Below are 22,746 nucleotides of genomic sequence, written 5' to 3'. Positions count from 1 at the left end.
TGGTCACTCTGTAAAGAGATCTGGTTTTTGGGAAAAGCCTGCAGTATGTTCTGGTTTCTGGGGCTATAGAACACAATAAAATAGTAAATACAGACAAAAGGTCAGACAAGTTCTTGCTACAAGCTTTGATGTTCTAGCAGGGAACCTCATAGGTCCTGCAGTTTTCTTGTATTTATAGTCTTACAAAGGTGCCTAATAAAAAGCATTGATGGTTGACAAGGGGGCAAAGGTTTCCTAATAACTATGAGTCACATGCTAGTGCCAAGAATGAAGAGTTTTACTCTCAAAATTTTGATTATCTAATCTGTGATTACTGAAACAGCTGTGAAGAGTTAAGATTATTGTCACGGTTACAGAACTGTCTGGATCTTAGATACTTTCAAAAGAAAATTTACAATGCAGGTACCTAATTTTTACTAGGTAAGTCTGCACTCTAAATTGGACACTTCTGTTTTTGTCCAAACATAACACATGGAAATGTGCTCCATACACTGCAGTCTGAAGAAAAGACACACCTTTCTGGAAACATCTTCTGAGAGCTTTTTACACAGGGAATGTAATGTTTTTCTGCCCTCCTCACTCTTGTCTTCACATTTGTCCACACCAGAGCACAGATCAGCACTGCCACTTTTCCTGGCAGAGGCATCCTCGAGCAGTGACAACAGGCGCTCCCCGTAGCCATTTAATGAAGCAACCTGGGAATGCAGAACAGGCTAACAGAACACACAACTCCATTTCCCAGAAATTATAAGCAAGTTACAATACAGTTGTAAGATTCTTACCTGCCCAAAACCAGACACGCTGAACATAGCTGTTAAACATAGCATTATTTTTCTTTTATTTATTTTAATTGTACTTAGGGCAGATTTTTGTAATAACTATGTTACATACCCCATAATTGACTTTTTTCCCCCCGAAAGGATCTACTGAAACTCTGAATTACCTTGGAAGAAATAAATTCTTTTAGGGTACCCAGAAGATCAGTGTTTGTTGCAAAGTCTACATTGTAACAGTCTTCAATCCATGCCTGCAGGATGTAGAAACTGCGGTTACATATTTTGGTAAGGGGTGTGGAAGGATCCAGGCTTGCACTGGTGAGAAAAAAAAGAAACTTATTATGAGAAAATTAATATCTAATTCCAATTTAAAAATCAGCGTTGACAAAACCCACAAGCTTTATTTGGTATTTAATGTGGTATCTTAAATTCCTGCATTTCATGTCTTTAGAATCCATGGCTCTATGGAAACAAAGCTGAGGTTGTAATTACTACCCACTAGTGGATAACTGGTAAAAGTGAGAAGCAGAACTGAGAAGTAAGCACATTGTCAGATGCAGCTCTTGCTCTCATTTTGTCTCTCTCTTGATAAGAGAATCTTACAAAAACAAACATAAAAATTCATTTTAATTAAGTAGGACTTCTGAGAAACAGCTATTTGTGATTGGGAGGAAACATAATTGTGCTTTGATAATGTTTTCATGGGAATTTACTGTACCTGGATAAAGTGCTGCTGATTCTATCAAGAAGAAACTGCAAAAATTCTTCTTGTGTGCAGAAATAGCGAAATGTGTAAAGAAACTGCTGTACATAACCTTCTAAAAAGGCATTTCTGTAAAGCACAAGAAAAACTTCAGACAAGCCAGAACACATCTACAACTTGCATTTGAGTATAGCAATAGCAAAAAATCCTCAAAATATCAAAAACAGGCATTTCAGATTCTCAAGCTCTTCATAAAACCTTGGTTCTTTTTAAAATTATTTTTACACATCAAGTACTGTGATTGCCAACCCTGAAAGCATAATTTATTTTATAAAGAGTTTCTCTACTTTCAATTTTGTGAATAACTACCTTGACATTTCTATTATTAAGGTAAGTTGCAATCTAAATAGTATGGAAGAACATATATTTTCTCTTTTTTCTATCATCTAACTTGATGTTGCTTTGAAACATTTTTATTATGATAACAGCATGTAGATACATTAAACAAGAAAATATTCCCTGCAGCTCTAATTAGAGGAGTAGTTACTTTAACAACAGAATGCAATTATTATACACACATTAAAAAGAAGGGAATTTTATTTTTTTATATACACACACTCTCAAGGTCTTAACACAGTTTAATTGTCTATTCTCCCTGTAGGCTTACAGCTAATAATGAAAGTTTGAGTTTGGTAATGTGGGAAGTCCAATTCCAAAACATTTTCTTCACTTTGTGCAAAATATGAACTACCAGGACAAGCAGCACTCAGTGTAAGTAAGTGGGTCTCAGAGTCAGGATGAACTGGGAGAAGCAGCTGGGAGGAACTTGCTCCCTCTACAGTGGCACAAGTCTGATGGAGCCTCTGGCAATTTCTACCCTTCACACTATTGCAGCACAGGTACCTTAAAACAACTCTGCCCTCAGCAGAGTGGAAGGACACCTCTGTTCCCATTTAAACCCTGATACATGTCTGCATCTTGATCAGTGCCAAGGACTGGTTTTTGGGGCTATAATCTGTAGAATCGAACCTAAACAATTTCATATCCAGACCTTATTAATAAAAATTACCAAACTGTATGATTATATGAAGAATTGTTGTACTGCTGGCAGTAACATTAAGTCTTGATTCCATGGCAACTATCAGAGCAAACCTCAAATAAGTAAAAGATAAAAAGTTTGAAGTTGCTGGTTTTTTTTATTTATTATCAAATACTTTTAATGAAAGCCAGCTGATCTTTTGTCATTTCCATTTCCATTTCTGTAAATGAGTGTTCTAAGAAATAACACAGACTTAAATAGAAGAGACTTTATTAAATGTTGAGTAAATAGGATTTATCACAGAGACAAGTTTTTCCTGATTTAGCAACTATGCTTCAACCCAGTCCCAATTTATGTGTAAAATATACTATACCTAGAATACAAATAAGTCATTAAACCAAGTGGGGTACCAGCCTGCAGAACTCTCACTCCATTTTGATTGTTACACTGGTGTTTCTCTGTGTTATAGTAAAGAAGCAATGATGATTCATCCATAGGTGCCATGTCCATGGTGTCAGCTTTGCCACTGTGAATGACTGTGGGCAGCACATAGGATTCCACACCCCACTGCTCTGCATACATCATCTGCTCAAAGAAGCAAGGCCATGATAAAACAAGAAATAAAAGAGGACAATTCACACAAAATGCAATCCATTTAAAGACAAATTGCATTTCATACAATCAATTTTTTTTCCTTTTAAAATAATACTAGTAGCAATTACCTTTACTAATTCTTTTGGATCTTACTTAATTTATCAGTTTGACACAAAACATTTCACATTTCATATAGTGATCTGAATGGCCAGTTACACTGATGCAGTAATGAAATGACAAATGAAGCACAAGTGAAATAAAGTCTGACTTGCCTGCACGTATTTCTTTACCAGTTCAAGAAACTGCACTTTTGATTTCATCTCTTGTAGCTGTCCTCTCAGTTTGGGCAACATAGATTTAGTTTCAGGACCTTTAGATTTAAAATACATGGCACAAGAACATCAAATATTCAGATTTACACAACAGGTCTTTAAAACTACCATGCAGCCATTTTATTACTGGCAAGTTGCCGTAATCTTACCTTTGCTTCTTCTTTCTTTCTGCAATAGTTTCTGGTAAAACTTTATGGTCTTTCTGTAATTTTTTGTCTCCATCATTAGCAATTGTTCTAGTTCCTGTTCAAAAAGAAACAGGATTCTGATCAGAATTGTAAGTGGAAGGCGGTTCTAGTAAAAAAATGAAGTTTTAGAAGAAAATTATTTTTTATGAAGAAAAAGGAACATCCAAACAGACAAGAATATGGCATTAACAATGAAAAACTACCTTTCACATCTGAGTTTACAGGCAAGATACAGCAGGAGTTACCTGTTCCCAGAAAAGCATTAGTGATGTCACAGTTTACAAATTAAGAACTGGAGCAGGTTTGTGTATGATGAGACTGTGTGGAAGTTTGTCTGAATCTGTTCACATAAATATACCTTCAGTTATAATTGCACTTATCTGGTTGTTTTCAAGAGCATTTTAAAAATTTACAATCAGAAGTCATCCAGAACCAAAATTTCTATGTTCTGAATTTAGTGCAGGCCCCAGAAACACTTTAAACAGCTGACCTATATTTGCAGCAAGGACTGAAAGTCTGACTGAAATCAATGGCTTCCAAACAAGTATAATTACATGCTATTACACAACCAGGTCAGAAGGCAGACAAGAGAGCTGCTCTAGAAATAAAGGACATATAAATTTCAAAGTTCAGCTTTCATATTTTCTATCTGTGTATTTCAAAATATTGTAAAAGTGAAACTAAATTTCTATAGAATTAGGTAACTTAAGCAATAAATAGAAATGAAAGTATATCAGGCCCCTCAAAATATGTCAATTTAAAAGTAAACATTTACATTTATAATTGTTTGCATATCAAATGTTTCATATTTTACCAGCCAGTAAAAATGGGCCATCCACTTTGGGTTCAGCTTCTGATTTATTATGAAACAACAAACATGATGTATGTTGTGCCTTATAAAAGTAGTGACTTTTGCACCTGGGTCCTAAGTTAACTACCAGTGACCCAGTTACAGGAAGCAGCATTTTAAATGCAGTAAGTTCACGGAATGCAGCAGACAACTCCCACAGGCAGAGTGATCAGAAAACACACAGCTCAGAGCTAACAATCAAACAACAGATTGGTAAATAGGTTAGCTTTAATGGGATGGACTTGGTAGAAATTAATTTGAGCTTAAGAAAAACCTGTCACTGTTTTTCAGAAAAGCTCAAAAGGTTTAACAACATTGTTCATTAACATAGAATCATAAAAGCCCCCTGGATTTTTAAAAGATGTTCTCCTACAGAGGCATTACACAGAGAACAGGGAAAACACAGGAAAGCTATTATCCAGATTCTAATTGGAAGCTGCTTGCTTTTACTTCAAGGTCTGCTTTTGCTTCATCAATTCAAGCAAAAATCAAGGTGATTAAGAGACTATGTAAACAGAAAGGGAATCAGAAGGACTGACCATTTGGAATCTGGTGCACAAAGTGGTTTGTCCCTTAAAGAATCTGGGGGGAGTAGCAACCAAGTCAGAGGCAAATTCACAACATTTTCTAGTCAGGTCAGTCTAGAGTATAAAAACTTTTGATGAGGCTCTGTGTCTGTGATGTGCTCCAGTCACAGCCATTCTTAGCTCTTTCTATGGTATCACCACCACGGGGCTGGTGCAAAGGGCAGACAGTGCTGTTCCAGTCAGCTTTAAGCACAGAAGATGGGCTGTAGATTGGTGATGGTACTTTTGTGTCACCATGCTTTATTTTTGAATACTACACCTCTACTGTGGTTTATCATGAAATGACAAATCTTGAGGATTTTCAAGTGCTTAAGAGTCAATACTTAAAAGAAGAGATGGTGTTTTGACTCACTATAAGAGAATAAATTTTATTACACTTTTAACCAGCAAGATGTATCTTAATGATTTAAAATCATTACTCACCACTTTTTTAGCATCTATATTTTGTGACTCACTTGATTTCTGCTTTCCAAGGTTTTTCAAGTAACTATGAACTTCTGAGTCAAAACATTCAGCTCCATAAAATGCACTGCTCCAACCAGGACTACAGCCACGAAAGTCAGGTAGACTGGGAGATGCCAGGCAGCTGTTTCCAGCCACCTTTATCGTGGCCTGTTCCTCTGAACTTGTACTTTCCTCTGCAAAGCCTGGACCACAGACGTTGCTTTGCAAATATTGTTGCTCTTTTGCTGTGGGGATTGTACTTGGCAGAGTCAATTCTTTTTTGATATTATCCGAAGGTGACTCATCAGAATCCATTTCAACTAATGATGTTTTTATCATAGGCTCAGCCTTCACATCAAAGTTTGCTTCTCCTTTTCCTAAAGAAGGTGTGTGAGGGAAAAGAAATAATGGTCATGTGCTGTAATGCATGCTTTGTTGAACTTAAACATGACATACACAACACTATTATAAGACTACCTGTGTGCTCTAACAGTGCATTTAGATGCTTGTTGTGACTTTATATTTTTTTTCTCAACTACATATTGTAAAATGGTAAGGTTAAAAACAATTCAGAACTATCAAGCAATAGGCAAACAATACATTTCTGAAAAGTAAAAATATTTTCCATGTATATGCAACAAGCATTTAAACAACAGAGAGAAACTTTAACACAGAAGTTGAATATGTCAGACCTAAGCACACATCAGTAAAATGCTTAGCTTTTGAGTTTTTTTCCATTCATAAGTCTTGAAGCTTTTATTCCATACAGAGAGGACAAGAATATATGATATAACCAATAGATGTTAAACTTTCTACTCCTACGGGACTCAATCCCTTGAGTTATGATGGGACTTTTTTGCAGTTATAACAACTACAAGCAACCTTCAGGGACTGAGGCGACAGTCTAAGGTTGGTATAATGCTGACAGGAGCTTTTCTACCTGCCAGAAGTCTCCCTTTTCACTTGAGCAACCCTCCAGGGCTTAGACATGCCACCTTGGAGTCAAACCAACCTACATTTCTGGTGCAAAAAAATCACACACTCCACAGTAAAGTCTAGCTCTACATTTGCAATCATTCTGAGCCAAAATTGGAAAACTGTAATATTGAACAACAGCAGCGAAGTAAAAAATTACAAATGTATGTTTTGTTATAAAAACGAACAATATAAGTGTATAAGCCCTTCTGTAAAGCACACATATTTTAATGTTGCTCAAAACAGAGAAGTAATCAAGTTTAAATGTTGAAATTTGGATGAATTAATTTGAAAAAAAGCCTCACACTGGTAAAGCAGCAACCAAATAGAAGCTGCCCATCAATGCATCAAGACTAGAAAGGGTAAATGGTTTCATTATAATATTAGGATTCACCAGTCCCAGCTCAGTTTTGAGTTCAGTTACTAAAAGATAGATATTTTAAAATTATATTATATTTTATTTTAAAACAGATATTTTGTAAACTTTCAATCACAAAGCGTGTCAGGAGAAATGTAAAACCCAAACTGAAGAAGTATAAATAAACAATCCACTAATAGAGCAGACACTAGAATATCTACTCAAACACAAGAAAACCACATACAGCAGTTACCATCTTTATGGCTTTCAACAGAGACATCTGTTTAAATAAAAGTAAGTAAATGACATCCCACAAAATAACATTGGGTCATACGTAAGCTTCATATAAAAGACATTTATGTCCTTAAGGCATTGATAATGCTCAGATTCAGTGAAAATGTCTGTTAATACGAATGCTTTCCTAAAGACACAGGCAAAGTGTCTCAAAGCTTCTGTCATCAATAGATTCCCAGGCACACACAAAGATCTAGAAACACAGAGTCCCTTCTCACCCTCTGTCTGATCACTGCTTGCCAAAAAGCTTTCAGATTTCTTCACATCTTGGAATATATTGTTGTATCTTGCTTTATCTGCCTCAGTTATGCTGAAAATACAAGGAGACTAGGAAAAATCAGTATTTCCTATATTTTTATATTCACATCAGTAAAGAGAGATCTTACAAGTGACTCTATCATGCACATAAAGGGCTTCATAGCATATATCTAATTCTTAAAGTTTTCATGTTCAGCTTCAGTTATTTTATGAGAAAAAATGTTCAAATGGCTATTCAAGCACAATAAAATAGAGATTTTCCTGTACAGCATTTGGCAAAACTCCAACAGAAATATCAGAGCACACATAAACAGAAGGCATTACTCCGGGCATAACTAAGACTGCAAGTTACTGTAGTGAGGTTTTCTCTCAGGATTCAACCTCTGGATAAAACTGACTCCAAGTCATCTCTAGTTAGAATCATAATCATAATCTTAAGTCAAAGAAGCTAACACAGGAAACTGCTATAGTCTTTGTCAAACTCATGTCAAGTAAGCAGCATCTGAGATATTTTAAGACAGGTTTTGCATGTGTTGTAAAAGCTAGACCTATGTTTTTCTCTGGATAATAAATTATGATCTCTCACAGTCAAAAACTGCTTTGTAACAGAAGTTCATATACAGGATAACCCTTTATACATCTCAGTAATTCAGCTGCAACAGCTCAGGTTTCTCCTACCATATCACTGAACTTTGGGGAACTAAGGCCCTAACTTCCAACCAATTTTCAATATCTCCTTTAAAATCCCAATTCAAATGGGACATAGGCCAGCATACCGAGGCTTGTATTTGGAGGTCATAATCTATTATCTCTAAAATTTGCTGTAAGGATTATACACCTTTCAACACTGAAGTTTTTCTAAACTGTATCTACTAAGCTCCTTTGTCAAATTTGTAGTTCCAAAGACCCCCAAATTAACTTTGACACAAATTGATTACTTTTTTCAAAAAGTCTTCGGCAGTCTTCAGCAGGAAGCTTTTATAAAAGTGTGCTACATTTGGAAGCTGCAGTTAAACGGAATTTAAAAATTATTTTCAAGTAGATACATATGTCATTGAAGATTAAATAAGGAAAATAAGAAATAAATTTAGCTGTTTTTTGTCACTTAACAGGCTACTTACAAAACACTGCCAGGAGGAACACTGAGTCAAATTAAACCAATTAAGCAGAATGTTTCTAGGAAAGCTAAATTGATTTCCTTTTTCTTGGTTGTGATTAGAACACATGATGTACAAAGAACTAATATCAAACAGAACAAACAAACTGAACAGTAAGAACAATATACTTTTGATTAAACAGTCTCCTTCTAACAAGACTATGAAGCTCTCCATCAATGGTTGTAACTGATCAGAATTGGGTTTCCTTTATTCAGGTATCCTAAGATGGAGTTACAGAGAAGTGTGGTAGAAAATATTCTTGATTGAACCATTAAGCACTATTTGCCATGGAGAAAAGCTTTGAAAAACCTCAAACTGTGAAATTAACAGTTTACAGGAAACAAATACAAATACCTGAAGAGAAAACGTATATTCTTTCCTGCTTCTATGAAGTAGGGATAAAAGCATTAAATTAAACTGTAAGCAGGTAAAAGTTGAAAAACACCTACCATAAGTGTGAAGATCTTCCTCCATTTACTACCTGATAGAGATTTTCCAGTAACTTTTCATCCCAGTAGAGGTCACAAAACTTCTCACAAATTCTATCAGAGAACATACCAAACTTAATTTCCTTTAAGTTTAAAATGAAGTTACCTTGTTTAAAATAAAAAGAACACAAACAAATAAAAGAGGGAGAAAAAATTAATAGCAATATTCTTACAAATCAATGATAATAACATACAGAAGAAAATGCATATACCCATATCAAATACTTCAGCTCCATTCTCTAGATAGCCATCAAATGCAAATTCCTCTTGTATAAGATGAATCACTTCCTGTAGTAAAGTGTCAGTTGTTGTGTTCTGATGGGGCAGAACTTGATCATTGAAGAAATTATAACTGTCTATATCCACTGAAGTACATGGTGTGTGTTCTTGTCCAGTGAAAATCCTGTCTGTGCTGGTTGCACACTCAGTCTCTTGGCAGCTGATTTCAATAACTGGGCTACTTTTACCAAGCTGGTTCTCTGTATTACTAGTCTCATGACTTTGCACATTGCAAAGGGAGGCATCATTCTCTGCTTGCATGCTCATTTTATAACTTGCAATAGTACTTGAAAGTAGCACTGGCAAACTGTGATAGCAATCATAGGCAATCCTTGAGCGAAGAGGCTTATTTGGTATTTGCTCTGATACAGCCAAGTGTATTGGTACAAACGTCAGAACTCTTTTCCCTGAGTCCTGTTTGAGAATTATGTTATTTATATGAAGAAAATTAGGAGATGTAGGACAAGCTAAAGAACTGGAGGGATCTTCAGATAAAATGCTCTTCTCTTGTAGAATATCTGAGGAATCAGATGGTGATGGTAATCCAACTGGAGAAGTAAACGTATTGTCTGAGTTTTCCTCTTCTGAAGACATCTGGAGTGAGTGGCTTGGAACTTGTAAATCACACTCAGGTGTTTCAGTTGTAGTTTCAACACCACCTGTATCCTCAATACCACAGCTTTTGGAGTCTTCTATATATCCTGATTTGTTGCAGTTCATATGTTTTTCTTTCCTTTCCTCTTTCTCAAATTGGTCAGAAATTGGTGTGTGAACCTCTCTGAAAAAAAAAATCAACAAGATTTTTTTAAGGAAAATTCAAACAGATTTAACAATGAAATTTAAGCTTTAACTTACTCTGCTTCAGGATATACTAACTTTGTTATATTTGCATCTTGTTGCAAAATAATAGGCTTAAAGTGAGTTGCAGGAGAGGTGAATGCAACAGGTAATGTTGCTTTCTCACAGTTTAGTGAAACCTGGCATGGTACTGGTCCTTTAACTGCTACAAGTTTACTTTCACTGGTAAAAGGCACAAATCCTAAAAGCAGAAACAGAAAGATGATCAGTATGTAAAATATAAATGCAAAGTAAGTAGCAATCTATTTAGATAGAAAAACAATTGCATACTGGACTGAGAAAATCTTATGTGGAGAACTGAACTAGAGAATGCTAAACCAGAGCAAACAAGTCAGAGCTTGACTGCTTACCTAGACTTGACACTGAAGGATCCATTTCATGTTTCTCATTTTTAAGTTCAAAAGTGACACGATCTTGAGACAAGACTTCTTCCTCGATAGCCTAATGATAAACATGGAAGCCCAAACTGATGTTATTAGCATTCTCTTTTTTCAAATTCTGCTCAGCTTATTACTCTAAAAAAACCCCAATCCTCATATACACCTTGAATATTGCAAAACAACAACCTAGTCATGGCAAGGTGAGGAATTAAAAAATTACATACAGAAGTCTAAGGACTGGTAGGACTGTTTAGAAATCTTGATAACTTGGTGTTTTAAATCGGAACCTTAGGGTAATCTAAGTTTTGAACAAACTCAGTTCCATGGATTGACAGAATCCTGTGTGCATTATACATACACATTTGAAACATAAACAGAACCCAACAACTACATATTAATTTCTTCTGTGGGGTAGTAAATCAAAAGAGAGATTATGAAATTAGTTACTTGTTCTTCACCCATGTGATGCTGCAGTCAGAGCATCACAGTCTGTGGAGTGATCACTCCAACACCAAGAAGTAAAAATAGGCAATACTTAAAGACTACTTTAAAATACATTAAAAACACCTCAAAATAATCCAAAGCTCACACCAAGAAAATCAAAGCCAAAATCTAGCTGCACTTGCAGTTGACAAAATCTTACTGGAATACATTTACAGAATTAATTGAAAAAACATACAAAACTAAAGAAAGGTGGCACTCTTACCTTAAAGATGGGTTTACCCAATAATACCAAAATATTTTTGCTGTTTATACCTTGTTCAAGTAAATAATGATTGCATGTCTAAAAAAAAATTATAATTTTCAGTCAGTAAATAAGTTTTCAATCAAGTGAGGTATTCTTGGACGAGGACAAAGTCAAGATAAAAAGTCAATTAGAAGTAATCTAAGTTTAGGAAGTCTTATGAACCTTGTGCAAGTCCAAGTATCTTGATAATTTCAATATAAATTAAAAACACACCCCTCTGTATCCCATAGGAGATAATTTTAAAAACAAAACCCAAATGACTGGTTATGATTTAATTAGATATATATAGTCTATTACAAGTATTATGTTATTATTTTGATTTTAAAAATACTGAAAGGACACTGTAGACACAACTAAATTTAGTAACCTCAGTTGCAGCAGTTAGAGAAGGTCTTTCTTCAGGGTTTTTTCTTGCCATATGTAGAAGCAGTTTTTTTAGTTTTCTTGGCAATACTAGTTTGTGACTTGGTGGAACACTGTATTTTGCAGCCATCCACAGAACGGCAGCAACACCATAAACACAGACCTATTGGTACAACATAAGAGAGAAGAAAGATTTAAACAGACTAAAAAAGGCCTCCACTGCACAAACGATTCCAGCAAATTATCTAAAAATTCCCCCCCTTTCCTGCCAAAAAAAGAGGAAAAAAAATTACTAGAGCTTTTAAAGTACAGATTACATTTGGCTTTTGAGGGTGCTGGTGAAAATCCCAGCCCATTTCAAAATCTAGTTGTTACTCATGCAGGGCCAATAACAGTAGCTGTTCTCCTACTGGTGGAGCAACAGACATTAATTCTCTTATTCTTTACTTAGGGATATTATTTGGGAAAAAAGTATTTAAGAAGCATTTTGAGGAATTCCCTTCTTATGTAAAAAGATTGCTGCAAGCATCAGAGTTCTACCATAAAACCTGGCCAGCTGCAATTTACTTAAAAAAGGTCATGATAATTCAGCAAGTAAGTGGCACACAGTAATTACAAGCTGGCCAGCACAAGTCCTATTTTATAGAGAAGATTACACCTGTCAGTAAAATGAGGCACTGCACATTTTTAGCAATTATTGTGCTACCTGCAGCTACACCAATTGAATTGCCCCAATGAGGGACCTTGAAAAGGACTTGGTCTTTACCACCTTTCTTGTTTTGTCTGAAGAATTACAATTTTCTGAGTCAGAATTAGTCCACTTAATGCTTAGCTTTCATATGTTAGCATGTACTATAAATACAATTTTACAAAATTTAACGCACTACACTTTACATTGCCTCTGAAAGATATTACAAAAGCTCAATGGACAGAACCCTAAGCACAGCAGTACATAATGTGTTCCCATAAAACAATGTTTTCTGGCACTGTTTTGAGCAAACTGAACAGCAACGAACAAAACATAACACGGAAGTTCACTATACACAGAATAATCTCATTAATAGTTCCATTTGAACTATTGAACAAAAGCTACTAATAGGTACAAAACCACCAGAAATAGAAAAAGCAGCTCAATCAAAACAAAAATAAATTTTTTCCTCATAGGTTTATGACTCCAAGATTACGCTAGATTTATTTATTTAGGAAAAACTTGCCGTCCAAGCCATCTGATCCTTCAAAGAAAATTCTTTTTACTGTTAGTGTAACTGACACTACACAGTCTTTATTCCCATACTATAAATTGAACTGAACATTTGTAACTATAATGTTGATAACTAGAAAGTTATACAGCCATCAGGAAAAAGGAAAAAAACCCCACCAGTTTGTTCTATAGATAATGTTGTAGAAAAACAAGGAAATAGATTACTTCAGACATTCTAAGGAAAACAAACAAAGCACAAAGGCTTTTGGATTACTAATTTTTACTGTCTGGTGAAACTACTCTATTATATTTCAGGGCTAGTTTAAGCTTCTGAAGCCTTTGAAAAACCTGCACATTGGATTAAAGCAGTTTAAGAGATAGTAATTTTAGGAAAGATACAAAAATATTTTCTAGTTAGATGGCTTTATAGAAAATTGAATATTTTTAGTAGATTTTAATGAACTTTTATTTTATGATTCATGATTATTATGTCTAATTCCAAAGAACTCATGTGACACAAGGCACATACTAGCTAACCTCTTTTCTTGTTACATAACAGAAAGGTACTGTAAATTCTGTTCCCCTGACTTTTATGATTACTGTGCTATAGTTTGCAATTCAAAAGTAGTTGCAGTGGAGACACATTCACTTGCTATTTGACATTTTTATTTTTTATTATCTTTGTTCTAAAAGCTTCTTATGGTTTTTATCTATAGGAAAAAGCTCTAAGAAAGCTATATTGGAAAAAGACATCATTCATAATGTTCCCAAAGTAAAAATGTACTGATAATGATATTTTTATACAGTCTTCTAAATGTGAATGTTTGGGCTTTTGCCCAGATAGTCTAAATTACTGATCTTACTGTGACCTTCAGACTGGGAAAACATGACTTCAAAGTCTGTCTTACTGCTAAAAAACTGAAAATAATTAAGTCTTAAAGAAAACCATTGAATAACAGATTTTTGGCAGTTACTGCAAGAATTCTGGAAGGCAAAATTATAGAAGCTACTAATTTTATGAGAGATCAATATATCACAAGAAATCCCCACAGATAACTAAGAAACACTGGGGGAAATGAGAAATATTAACACAATCTTCGAAGAGTTTAGCATTCTTCTTCAATTAGCAACGGGATAAAACAGTCCTTAGATAAAATACAAATTAACCTACATAACCTACCACATTACCTTCTCAGTATCCACATCATCTTCTTCAATTTCAGGAGCTAAATAAAATACATCACAAGATTCTAAACGAGAAAAGAAATCAGAAACAAAAGGTAAGATGTTTGCTTTCTTCTCCATTTCCCCTGAAAAGAAACAAAAGCTGAACATGCTGCGCCTTATTTTACCTTCAGCTTTTGGAGGAGCAAAGAGGATCCTTCCATGGCAATCAATCAGCACAGAGTCCAAACACAAGACCACTGCAAAAAAAAAAAAAGAACCCATAAAAGGGCAAGGCATAATAAGTATCTCTTTTGTAGCTATTTAGCACTAATAAAAAGAAATTATTTTGACAAAGAATTTACAGCGTCAGCAATTACCCTACAATTACTGATGCTTTAAATAACATATATTCTAGAACAGATACAAGCCAATAAAGAAACAGGAGGACAGTATCTGTGCAACTACCCAGAGTAATTTCTGCAGAACAAAGACAAAAAACTGGAAGTTTATTCTCTTTATACCAAGCACTGAAAAGGAAGGTCAAGAAAGAAAACAAAAAGAAATAAATATAATAGGGATACACTCTAGTCTTCTCACAAGGTACCAGTAAAAGATGGTCAATTTATCTTAAGAATTTAAGTCTCTTTTGTCTTTTCCTCCTTCAACCCCACAAAAACAGAAGGTCATCATCTGGAGAAAGCAGAAACACATGTGGCCAGATCCAAAACTCTGCTAGGTGCAACAGGATACAAAGTCCAGTTTTTCACAAATAGTTATAATCACACTTTCTCAGTGAAGAAATGTTACATAGGTCGGTATTTACAAGGCCATGAAATTTTTGATTGTTAAAAAAGACATAATGGACTTCTAAAACTATTTTAAATGAACTGAGGTCTTCAGGAACTTAACATTAAGGTAATGAGATAATGTCATAAAAATTTGGTGTTGAAAATCTTGTGGCAAAACTGTGTCTATCTGGTTGCTAACTTCAAAGCACATTTTAATTTAATGTGTTTTAATATATTAAGCCAACTGGCCAGTAGTGCAGTCCTCTATTTCTAGACTACCATCAAATGCACAGTTTTCTTATTAAAAATAAAGTACTGAAAGAATATATTCTTAAATTGAATAAAAGATTAAAACATTAAAAGTATTAACTATGAAATAAAATCTTAAAGATGTCTAAGAGACACCCAAATATTAATTTGCTAATACATAATTAATAGAAGAGGTCTAAGAGGAAAAAAATAAAGTAAGAAAAAAGGCAGTAATTCTTTTGCTTTTTTTAGTTACCTGTACAAATCTCATCTAAAATTAAATTATTCGCTATGCTTAACATAAATAAGGGCTTGTCAATAATAACCTTCAATAATATTTAAGCCGGAGCTGATGTATGTGCCTGGAAAAGCAAAGCTTTCCCAAATGGGAACCTTTGCTGGTTATTTCTGCAGAGGCATCTTCACCCTCACTTGTCTTTGTTTGTCAGCAGTAAATGCCCCTGGCCCTGCTCACACAAACCAGATCTCAGCTTGTTCAGTGCAATGTCAGAATCCTCACCTGGGCTCCCTGAATCACCCATGAGCAACATGTAAGCAACATCCTCTGATAAGAGGAGAGGAATTAAGTAAAGCCCCAATGGAGGTTACAAACAACTTCTGTAGCGGGGCTGAATTAACAAATACGTGAAGAAGAGTTTAGCTTTGGGATATGTTTTCTTAGCCAGGTAATTCCTGCTTAGGATAATGAAAACAGTGTAATCAAGGAAGGATTTGGAAGAAAAGGCTCTCTATGTGAATAAATACAAAATAATCCATCTTCATACATTTAACCATGACTCATCAGCTACCAGTCTTACTCTACCTTTGTCAAGACAAAGGATATTTTTACAAGATAAATTTAAAATATGTGTTGGCTTCATCTTTAGTAAGCATTATTCAAAACAGACATTGAGAGAACTTTATGTGTGTGAGCACTGAAGCAGTAACATCTCTATAAACCTTTCCAAAATGCACTACTCCCCTCAGAACAGGCGGAGAATCCTCTTGCAGAAACATTCAAAATCTGAAACCAATATTCAACTTCCAGGTAGCTTTATACGTCAAATACAGAATTTTTAAGTAAGGTGTCTTCCATTTGGTGGTTTGTATCATTGGGTTTCCTTCTACAAGCTACATAAAGTTCAGATGACAACTTCTAATATTTTTAAGACATGCATTCGGATGCATGTGAGCACAGTAACAGAGGCTGGCTAAGCATATTGCATTAGAATCTGAGCCATTATATGCAGTCCTCTGAAACCTTCAGAAACATTAGCAACATGCTATGAGGCTGAAATAATCCTTCTGTTACAAGGTATATTAAATACTTAGTTTTATGGGGAACAATTCTTAAAGTGCCTCAGAATGGCTTCTTTCCTGTTAAGAAGTTTTATATCATAGAAATAAAATAACTGAAGCTGAAATCCAAAGAGATGCAGTAAGTTTTCTGTACATTACTATCTAGTTGTTTATATTCACTTACAGGCTTCAAATTCATCCCTGCCCATACTCTCAAAAGCAAGTTTGTTTTAAATCAAGGAAAAGAAAGGTGGGGTGGTGGTGGTGGAAACCTCTGCTCTGTTTATCATTAGTATAAGCGAAACCATCATTCAGAATATCCACAGAAATCTAGGATGGTCTTTTGAGTTGCACACAATATATTCCAATTTTGTCAAAGGACAGTTCCCTTTTCCTGTCTCAAAAGTTTACTTCTGGTAATTTGTCTGTAAACTGAAGCAGAGGGGATGTAGAAGGAGTAACTCCATTACAAGATCCTGGGTACTTTAAAATGACAAAGGCCTGTACTGTAGAAAACATGTCAGGAATCATTTGTCACAAAGAAATCCAGGCAAAAGAGGAAGTTTTTTGTTTATATATATATATGCAAAATGTATTTCTTTCTGCTTGATACAAGTCACAAGTGTTTTTGTTAAAAATCAAAGTACAGATTATCCATTCTCAAATGGTCTAAAATTTATTTGACTTCTTGAAGCCAAAGATTAATTTCTGCTGCAAAAGCCATCAAAACTCAGAATAAAGAGAAAAAAAAAATTCATCTATATATGGAAGAAAACTCCAAATTGAATTTTGTCACAATGTAAGAGTCAAATAGAAATATTGCCTATTATTTTCTGCACACAAAATGAAAGTCAAGATCCTTTCCATCAATGGAATAAAGGAAACATTAACACAGTGAACACAAATAACTAGGCAAAATACTTTATGATAATTAAGACTATACCTGGATAATCTGTGCAAGTCTGCAGTGTACATAAACACTCATGACATAATGCCCAGAGCTCATAGTCTTTCAGAGGCCTACCATACCAGGACAACAGGAGTTTTAGAGAGATCCACTGAAAAAAACAGTGATGATGCAGAAAGTTATATAAATTATCACAAATTAAAAACACCTACTAATGCAATAAAAAAGTAAATCCTAATAAAAATACTCAAAAAGTAACAAGAAAATATATTTATTGCACTTACCAGTAATGAATTAATACTGTTTATTAAAAAAAGCATGGCACAGTCAGCTAACTGTATAAATGAATGAATTGCTTCTTAATTGCTTCAGGAAAAGTGAGCTGTCTGGAAGGCCTTTCTTACCATACTAAGGAAAGACTCTTTGAATGTCCATTGCATAATAGACATATTTTATGATGAAACATAATTACATAATTATAGGGACAACACCTAGACTGAAAAACATAAATTGAAATGATTGCCAGTAACAAAACAGTCCTACATTCAAAACCTGATTTACCCTGACACTTGCATTACACGTCTTACCTTAAAGACTTCATCAACATCTCTTATTCTTCTGTGAAAGATGTTAACAATATTGACAGAATTAATGACAGGTTTATTTGAAATCCCAGTATGTTGTTTTGTTTTTAATCACCGGCTGCTCAATTTCTAGTAACAGCATTTGTTTTTCCGACTATCAGTTTAGCTTTTGATATCTGGCATAATACCTTAATGTGACATAGATACTGCTCCATGGAAACTTACTGTTCTTCAGAGACATGCTTTACATTTTATGATTTTTTATTTTTGGGAGGTGGTGTGTGTTTGTGTGAATCTAAGAAATGGAGATTTATAGTAGTGCACACACCTTCCTGATCAAATTGTGCTCTATGGAAGAGCTCATCTCTAGTAGTGGCTCTTGACACCAGCTGCACTTTATGATCTCTGTTCATCTACCAAAGGAGCACTAAAAAATTCATTGTAGGCAGAAACCTCTGAGTGAGAGCAGACCCAAAGAACACTTTTAAAAAGAGCACAGCACATTTTTTCTTGCACGTGTAGTCCCAAGAGAGTCAATTTCAGGCCATGTTAGGGAAAAGAATTACCAGAAGTAATTCAGGATTAACTCTGGAAAAAGACAAACATTCTACCTTCAGAAATCCCCCAAACAAACAAAAACCAATCAAATAAAAAGCCAACCCAAAAAATCCCAAACACAAAAGTGAAGCACAGGAGACAAACAAAACCCCCTCTGAAAAGTTTTGTTGTTTTTACAGGCACCTTTATATCCCAATCAGTATTTGTAAAATCTACATAGACTAAGGGTCTCTCCCACACACAACGGCAGTACATCATTAACTTTGACAAATCAGCCTCTGCACTGTCATTTACTAAAGTCAATTTTTCATCCTTTTACTGAGATGCTCTTTGGATTTTATCATGAAATACGTAATGAGCTGACTACTGCACTGAATTTCATAAAGCTTAACAAACAGATACAGCTTCAGTGCAATCTATGGAGAAAAGAAAGATACTGATTTCTGTAGCTGAAACTTTGTTCATAATTTTAACCAGAAGACCTTCTCAAAGAACACAATACTTTAGGCTCACATTGTTTAAATATTCTTTGAAGGTGAACCAGATAAATTCTATTTTTTAAACAAAATGTGTCAGGAAATGCACCTTCTGATTTACTGAAAATGTTTCATATTCTTCCTACCTCCAACAGATAAAAATGAACTTGGTGCTATTATTCTGTCCTACATTGCGGCACATTGCAAAAATTAGTAACTTCAGCATAGAAGATTTGAAGCCAGGTGATAAGATTCAGTTTCATTCTCCAATTTTGCTATCACAAGCACCCTGGAGTGCAAAATGCTTTCATCCATGCACTCTTTTACTGTATCTAGAAAACTAAGCTCTTGAATTGTCAGATAAAAAGCCATCAATCACACAGCAGGAAGGAAAAGGACAGATAATCAAAAGAATGAATTAGTCTAGAGAGCATATAGGATGGAGTTTCATACTATCCTGTTGATAGATTACTATCCCTGAGCAGCAGTTTCCCCCTCCAGAGCACCATGGTTCTCAAGTGCCTCAAGTGTCATCACTCACAGACATTTTATAAAGAAAGGAGCAGTCAAATCTTCAAATTAACCCTGCACAGCTGACATGAGTGAAGAAAAGCCATGAGAGAAATTTCAGACTAAAACATTAAGATGGTTTTGGGATTTAGTAATTTTCTTCTAGTAAGTACACACTGGTGCCACGTGTTTCTGTATGAGAATCCCTCCTCTTGAAGTTTGTATCTCTAGAGGCTCTAAGAGCTGCAGTGAAGAAAGATGGACTTCCTTTACTGCATATACAAATCACCTTCCACTTCAGGAGGTGATGAATGGCTAGCCAGGGAAAGAAGAATCTCTCAGTAAACTGGAGACTGAAGTCTGTTGTACAGCAGAAAGCTGCAAAGTGTTTCTCATCACCTCTAGGATGAGAATAGAATCTCTATAATAAGAAAGGAATGACAAAGAAATTTAGGCTTGGCAGGAGAGTAGGAATAAATCCTAAGAGCAGCAGCAAAAGTTTATGAGACAGAAGTTTCAATGATAGATTAGAAAACAGAGGATGAAGAGGCACCAGAAAAACTCTATTTTGGAGGGGAAAGTAGGTAAGGAAAGCAAATCTTAGCATAATTGAGAATCATTGCCATCTACAGAATGGCCATCAATCATCAAATCAAACTGAGTCAGGGAAAAAAAGGATGAAGCCTGGTTACAGGTTGGTGAACTTTATTTAAATGTATACGCTCATTGTTTCTCTGGCAATCATTCTAAAGAAATAAGAAACCTCAAATATAATATTGTTAGGTAGTATTTGTAGCTAGTTGGTCTTCTCTCATGCTAATAAATAGACCTGCTGGGGACTTGTGCTTCTAACACCTTGCAGAAGTTATCAAGTGTAAAGGTACATGACAAGACATGTTTCATCACACATCTGCATTTGTGGTGAAAAATGCATGCAATCTGGTTCAAAGAGTTTTCAAAGGAAAAAGAATACCCTTCTCAACCTTTGGTTATGAGGCAACTTCTATTTAAGCCTCAATCCCTAAACAAAGGTTGTCCTTAAACAAACGCAATGCTCCTGGTACTTCACCTCTGAGGTATTTTTTACACAATGTATGTTCTAACTTCACTGAACCTTGGTTTAGTAAATGTATAAGTGTAAAACTACTTATTTAGGCATGTCTCAGGTTTGGCTGTTTTGGTTTTTAACACAGAGTCTCTGATTCATTGCTATTACTATTTCCTAAAACTTAAGATTAAAATCCCTACTCAACCACCAAGAAAAAAGAATCTGAAGTACTGGAAAATGTATGATTAAATGCTTTTAGTCAAACCATCTTTAGCATGCATTGTTACTTATGTATCCATTCACATATTTTAGCAAAGCAAGCTCAAGACTACTCTTCAGCATTTATAAGTCCACTTAATTTAAGCTATTAACATTATTTTAATATTGCTATTAAACAGTCATTAATATATTATCATCAGTGAAACTGCACCAAAGAGGAAACAAAGTTATAATCTAATGTCTCATTCCAATAATTTTATTTTCTAAACCAGACCTTTTCACAACAGAAATTATATTACCCATTTAAAGTACGAAAATCATTTTCACAGCATAGAAATTTTGTCAGAAAGTATTAAAAAGCCAAATGAGCCATTACTGCCTATATCCTGGTGCCATTTTGGTTTATGCCCAAAGATTGTGTTTCAAACCTTACTTGTTGGAAAAACGATGGGTTTTTTGCAGTGCTGCAAAGATTGTTTAACAGATCTTCTACTTAATTGTTGGTACCAGAATTGTAACCCCCAATTTTAGTAAAGCATTCCAAATATGCAAACATAATCTATTTTATGAACATAACACTGGTATGTTTTAAATAGCCAAAGCAAGATGTTCATCATTCTTTTCTTAGCAAGTATTATTCTGGGAACTGACAACTTTTCTTTCCTTCATGTTATTTCCCCAGTGTTAAAGTGTCAGCCTTTAGCTATGTGGCTTTTCACTTCTTTCATGCTTGACAGGGTATGAATGACCAACAGAAAACAAACTTGCATATGTCAGGTTCCCATTAACCCTTCCCAAGTAAAGGCCATAGCATTTAAATCATAGAGAAACATTTAAAAGGGTTAGAGATGAGACACACCTGATTGGAATGAAACTGGTTAGAGAAATAAAAGGTCCCCACTCAAACTTCAAGTGAAAAATATTTATTTATGGCATGCAAAACTATAAAAATTACTAGGAAAACCCTCACAAGATACATTGCAGTAGCCAGACAAAAGCAAGCAAGTATTTTTAGTAATGCTTACTAGCAGTAAAGCACACAACAATAAGAAGCAGTGTTCGAGTATTAGAAAAATATTGTCCACTGGAGAAGTACTGACAGGCAAGAAAAACTGTCTGTTCTCCAGAGTAGACAAGGTTGATCTTCAACCGGATGGAGCTGGTATTGCACCTTCTCTAGACAACATGAAATATTGAAAGGAATGCTGGAGATACCATTCTAAAAGCTCTACTTGCTGCAATCATGCCAATCTGTTATAGAGAACTCAGGAAAGAGCAGCACTGCAAATCCCTGAGGGGTTTTCTATTTGCCCCACCAGGCAGAAATCACATTAGCTGGGGCTTCACACTTGTGCTTTTGCAGTAAATGAACAAACTCAGACTCATGCTTTCTTAAAAAAAAAAAAAAAAAAAAGGTAAAATTCTGGGCAATGGGAACTTGAGAGAAAGACAGCAGTTGTACTTTTTGTCATGTAAGGAACAGCACAGTATGCCTTTTTTTTTCCAGTTGTCAGGAGGTAACACAGAGGCAAAACCTGCTATATTTTGGAAGCCTGAGGAATAAAATCTCTTTTCCAAAAGAAAAAAAAGAAGCTGAAAACATTAACCCACTGTATTTCTCAAAGAAGACTTGCAATAAAGTCTGCTAAACAGTTCAATGGCTACTAACTATGAATGATCTTCCTTCGGGAAAAAAAACCCCATTATAAGGCTAGAAATTCAGCATTTCAGAAAGTAACTTCAGAAGCCTAGGTGTTAATATATTTAAAGGGTTTTTTCCTCCCTAGAGTAGTTAAATAATCAAAGAAGATTTCATTATGTTTGGGGTTTTTTCTTTAAGACCAACAAGATTTTCCTAAATAGCACATTTTTATGTGGCAGAGCCTGAACATTTGCTGGAAGCATTTACTAAAAAAGAGAATATAGAGCATGAATCTATCAGATGTTTCTTCAGTTGAAAAGACATTTATAAACCTCTGATATAACAAAGAACCACTACCCTGCTGTCTTCATTTCAGATGCTATGGATTACAACACTGCTTATTAGGGTACCTGGAATAGGAGTTACC

At 35.0% G+C, this 22,746-nt stretch overlaps 1 protein-coding gene across 3 annotated transcripts in view; it reads right to left on the bottom strand.

Moving 5' to 3' along the window:
• Positions 1-22,746, bottom strand: part of KNDC1 (kinase non-catalytic C-lobe domain containing 1) — a 54,870-nt gene that overhangs the window by 6,516 nt on the left and 25,608 nt on the right. Inside the window, exons 7-23 of one of the 3 annotated variants that reach the window (XM_063405560.1) lie at positions 17,319-17,433; positions 14,225-14,296; positions 14,061-14,122; positions 11,676-11,834; positions 11,267-11,344; positions 10,531-10,621; positions 10,199-10,361; positions 9,256-10,100; positions 9,005-9,149; positions 7,359-7,450; positions 5,493-5,890; positions 3,594-3,687; positions 3,385-3,482; positions 2,892-3,103; positions 1,495-1,608; positions 944-1,091; positions 516-695 (exon numbers count right to left, since the gene is read on the bottom strand). In XM_063405560.1, the coding sequence (XP_063261630.1) occupies positions 516-695; positions 944-1,091; positions 1,495-1,608; positions 2,892-3,103; positions 3,385-3,482; positions 3,594-3,687; positions 5,493-5,890; positions 7,359-7,450; positions 9,005-9,149; positions 9,256-10,100; positions 10,199-10,361; positions 10,531-10,621; positions 11,267-11,344; positions 11,676-11,834; positions 14,061-14,122; positions 14,225-14,296; positions 17,319-17,433 (3,066 nt within the window). Of the gene's footprint in view, positions 1-515; positions 696-943; positions 1,092-1,494; positions 1,609-2,891; positions 3,104-3,384; positions 3,483-3,593; positions 3,688-5,492; positions 5,891-7,358; positions 7,451-9,004; positions 9,150-9,255; positions 10,101-10,198; positions 10,362-10,530; positions 10,622-11,266; positions 11,345-11,675; positions 11,835-14,060; positions 14,123-14,224; positions 14,297-17,318; positions 17,434-22,746 lie in introns of those variants that run through there. The other 2 variants (XR_010081307.1, XR_010081308.1) reach the window with 2 other exon arrangements.

Source organism: Prinia subflava, chromosome 9 (assembly GCF_021018805.1).
Source record: "Prinia subflava isolate CZ2003 ecotype Zambia chromosome 9, Cam_Psub_1.2, whole genome shotgun sequence".
Lineage (NCBI taxonomy): Eukaryota > Metazoa > Chordata > Aves > Passeriformes > Cisticolidae > Prinia > Prinia subflava.
Note: the sequence above shows the minus strand (reverse complement) of the source record. Positions and strands in the feature narration are given on the sequence as shown.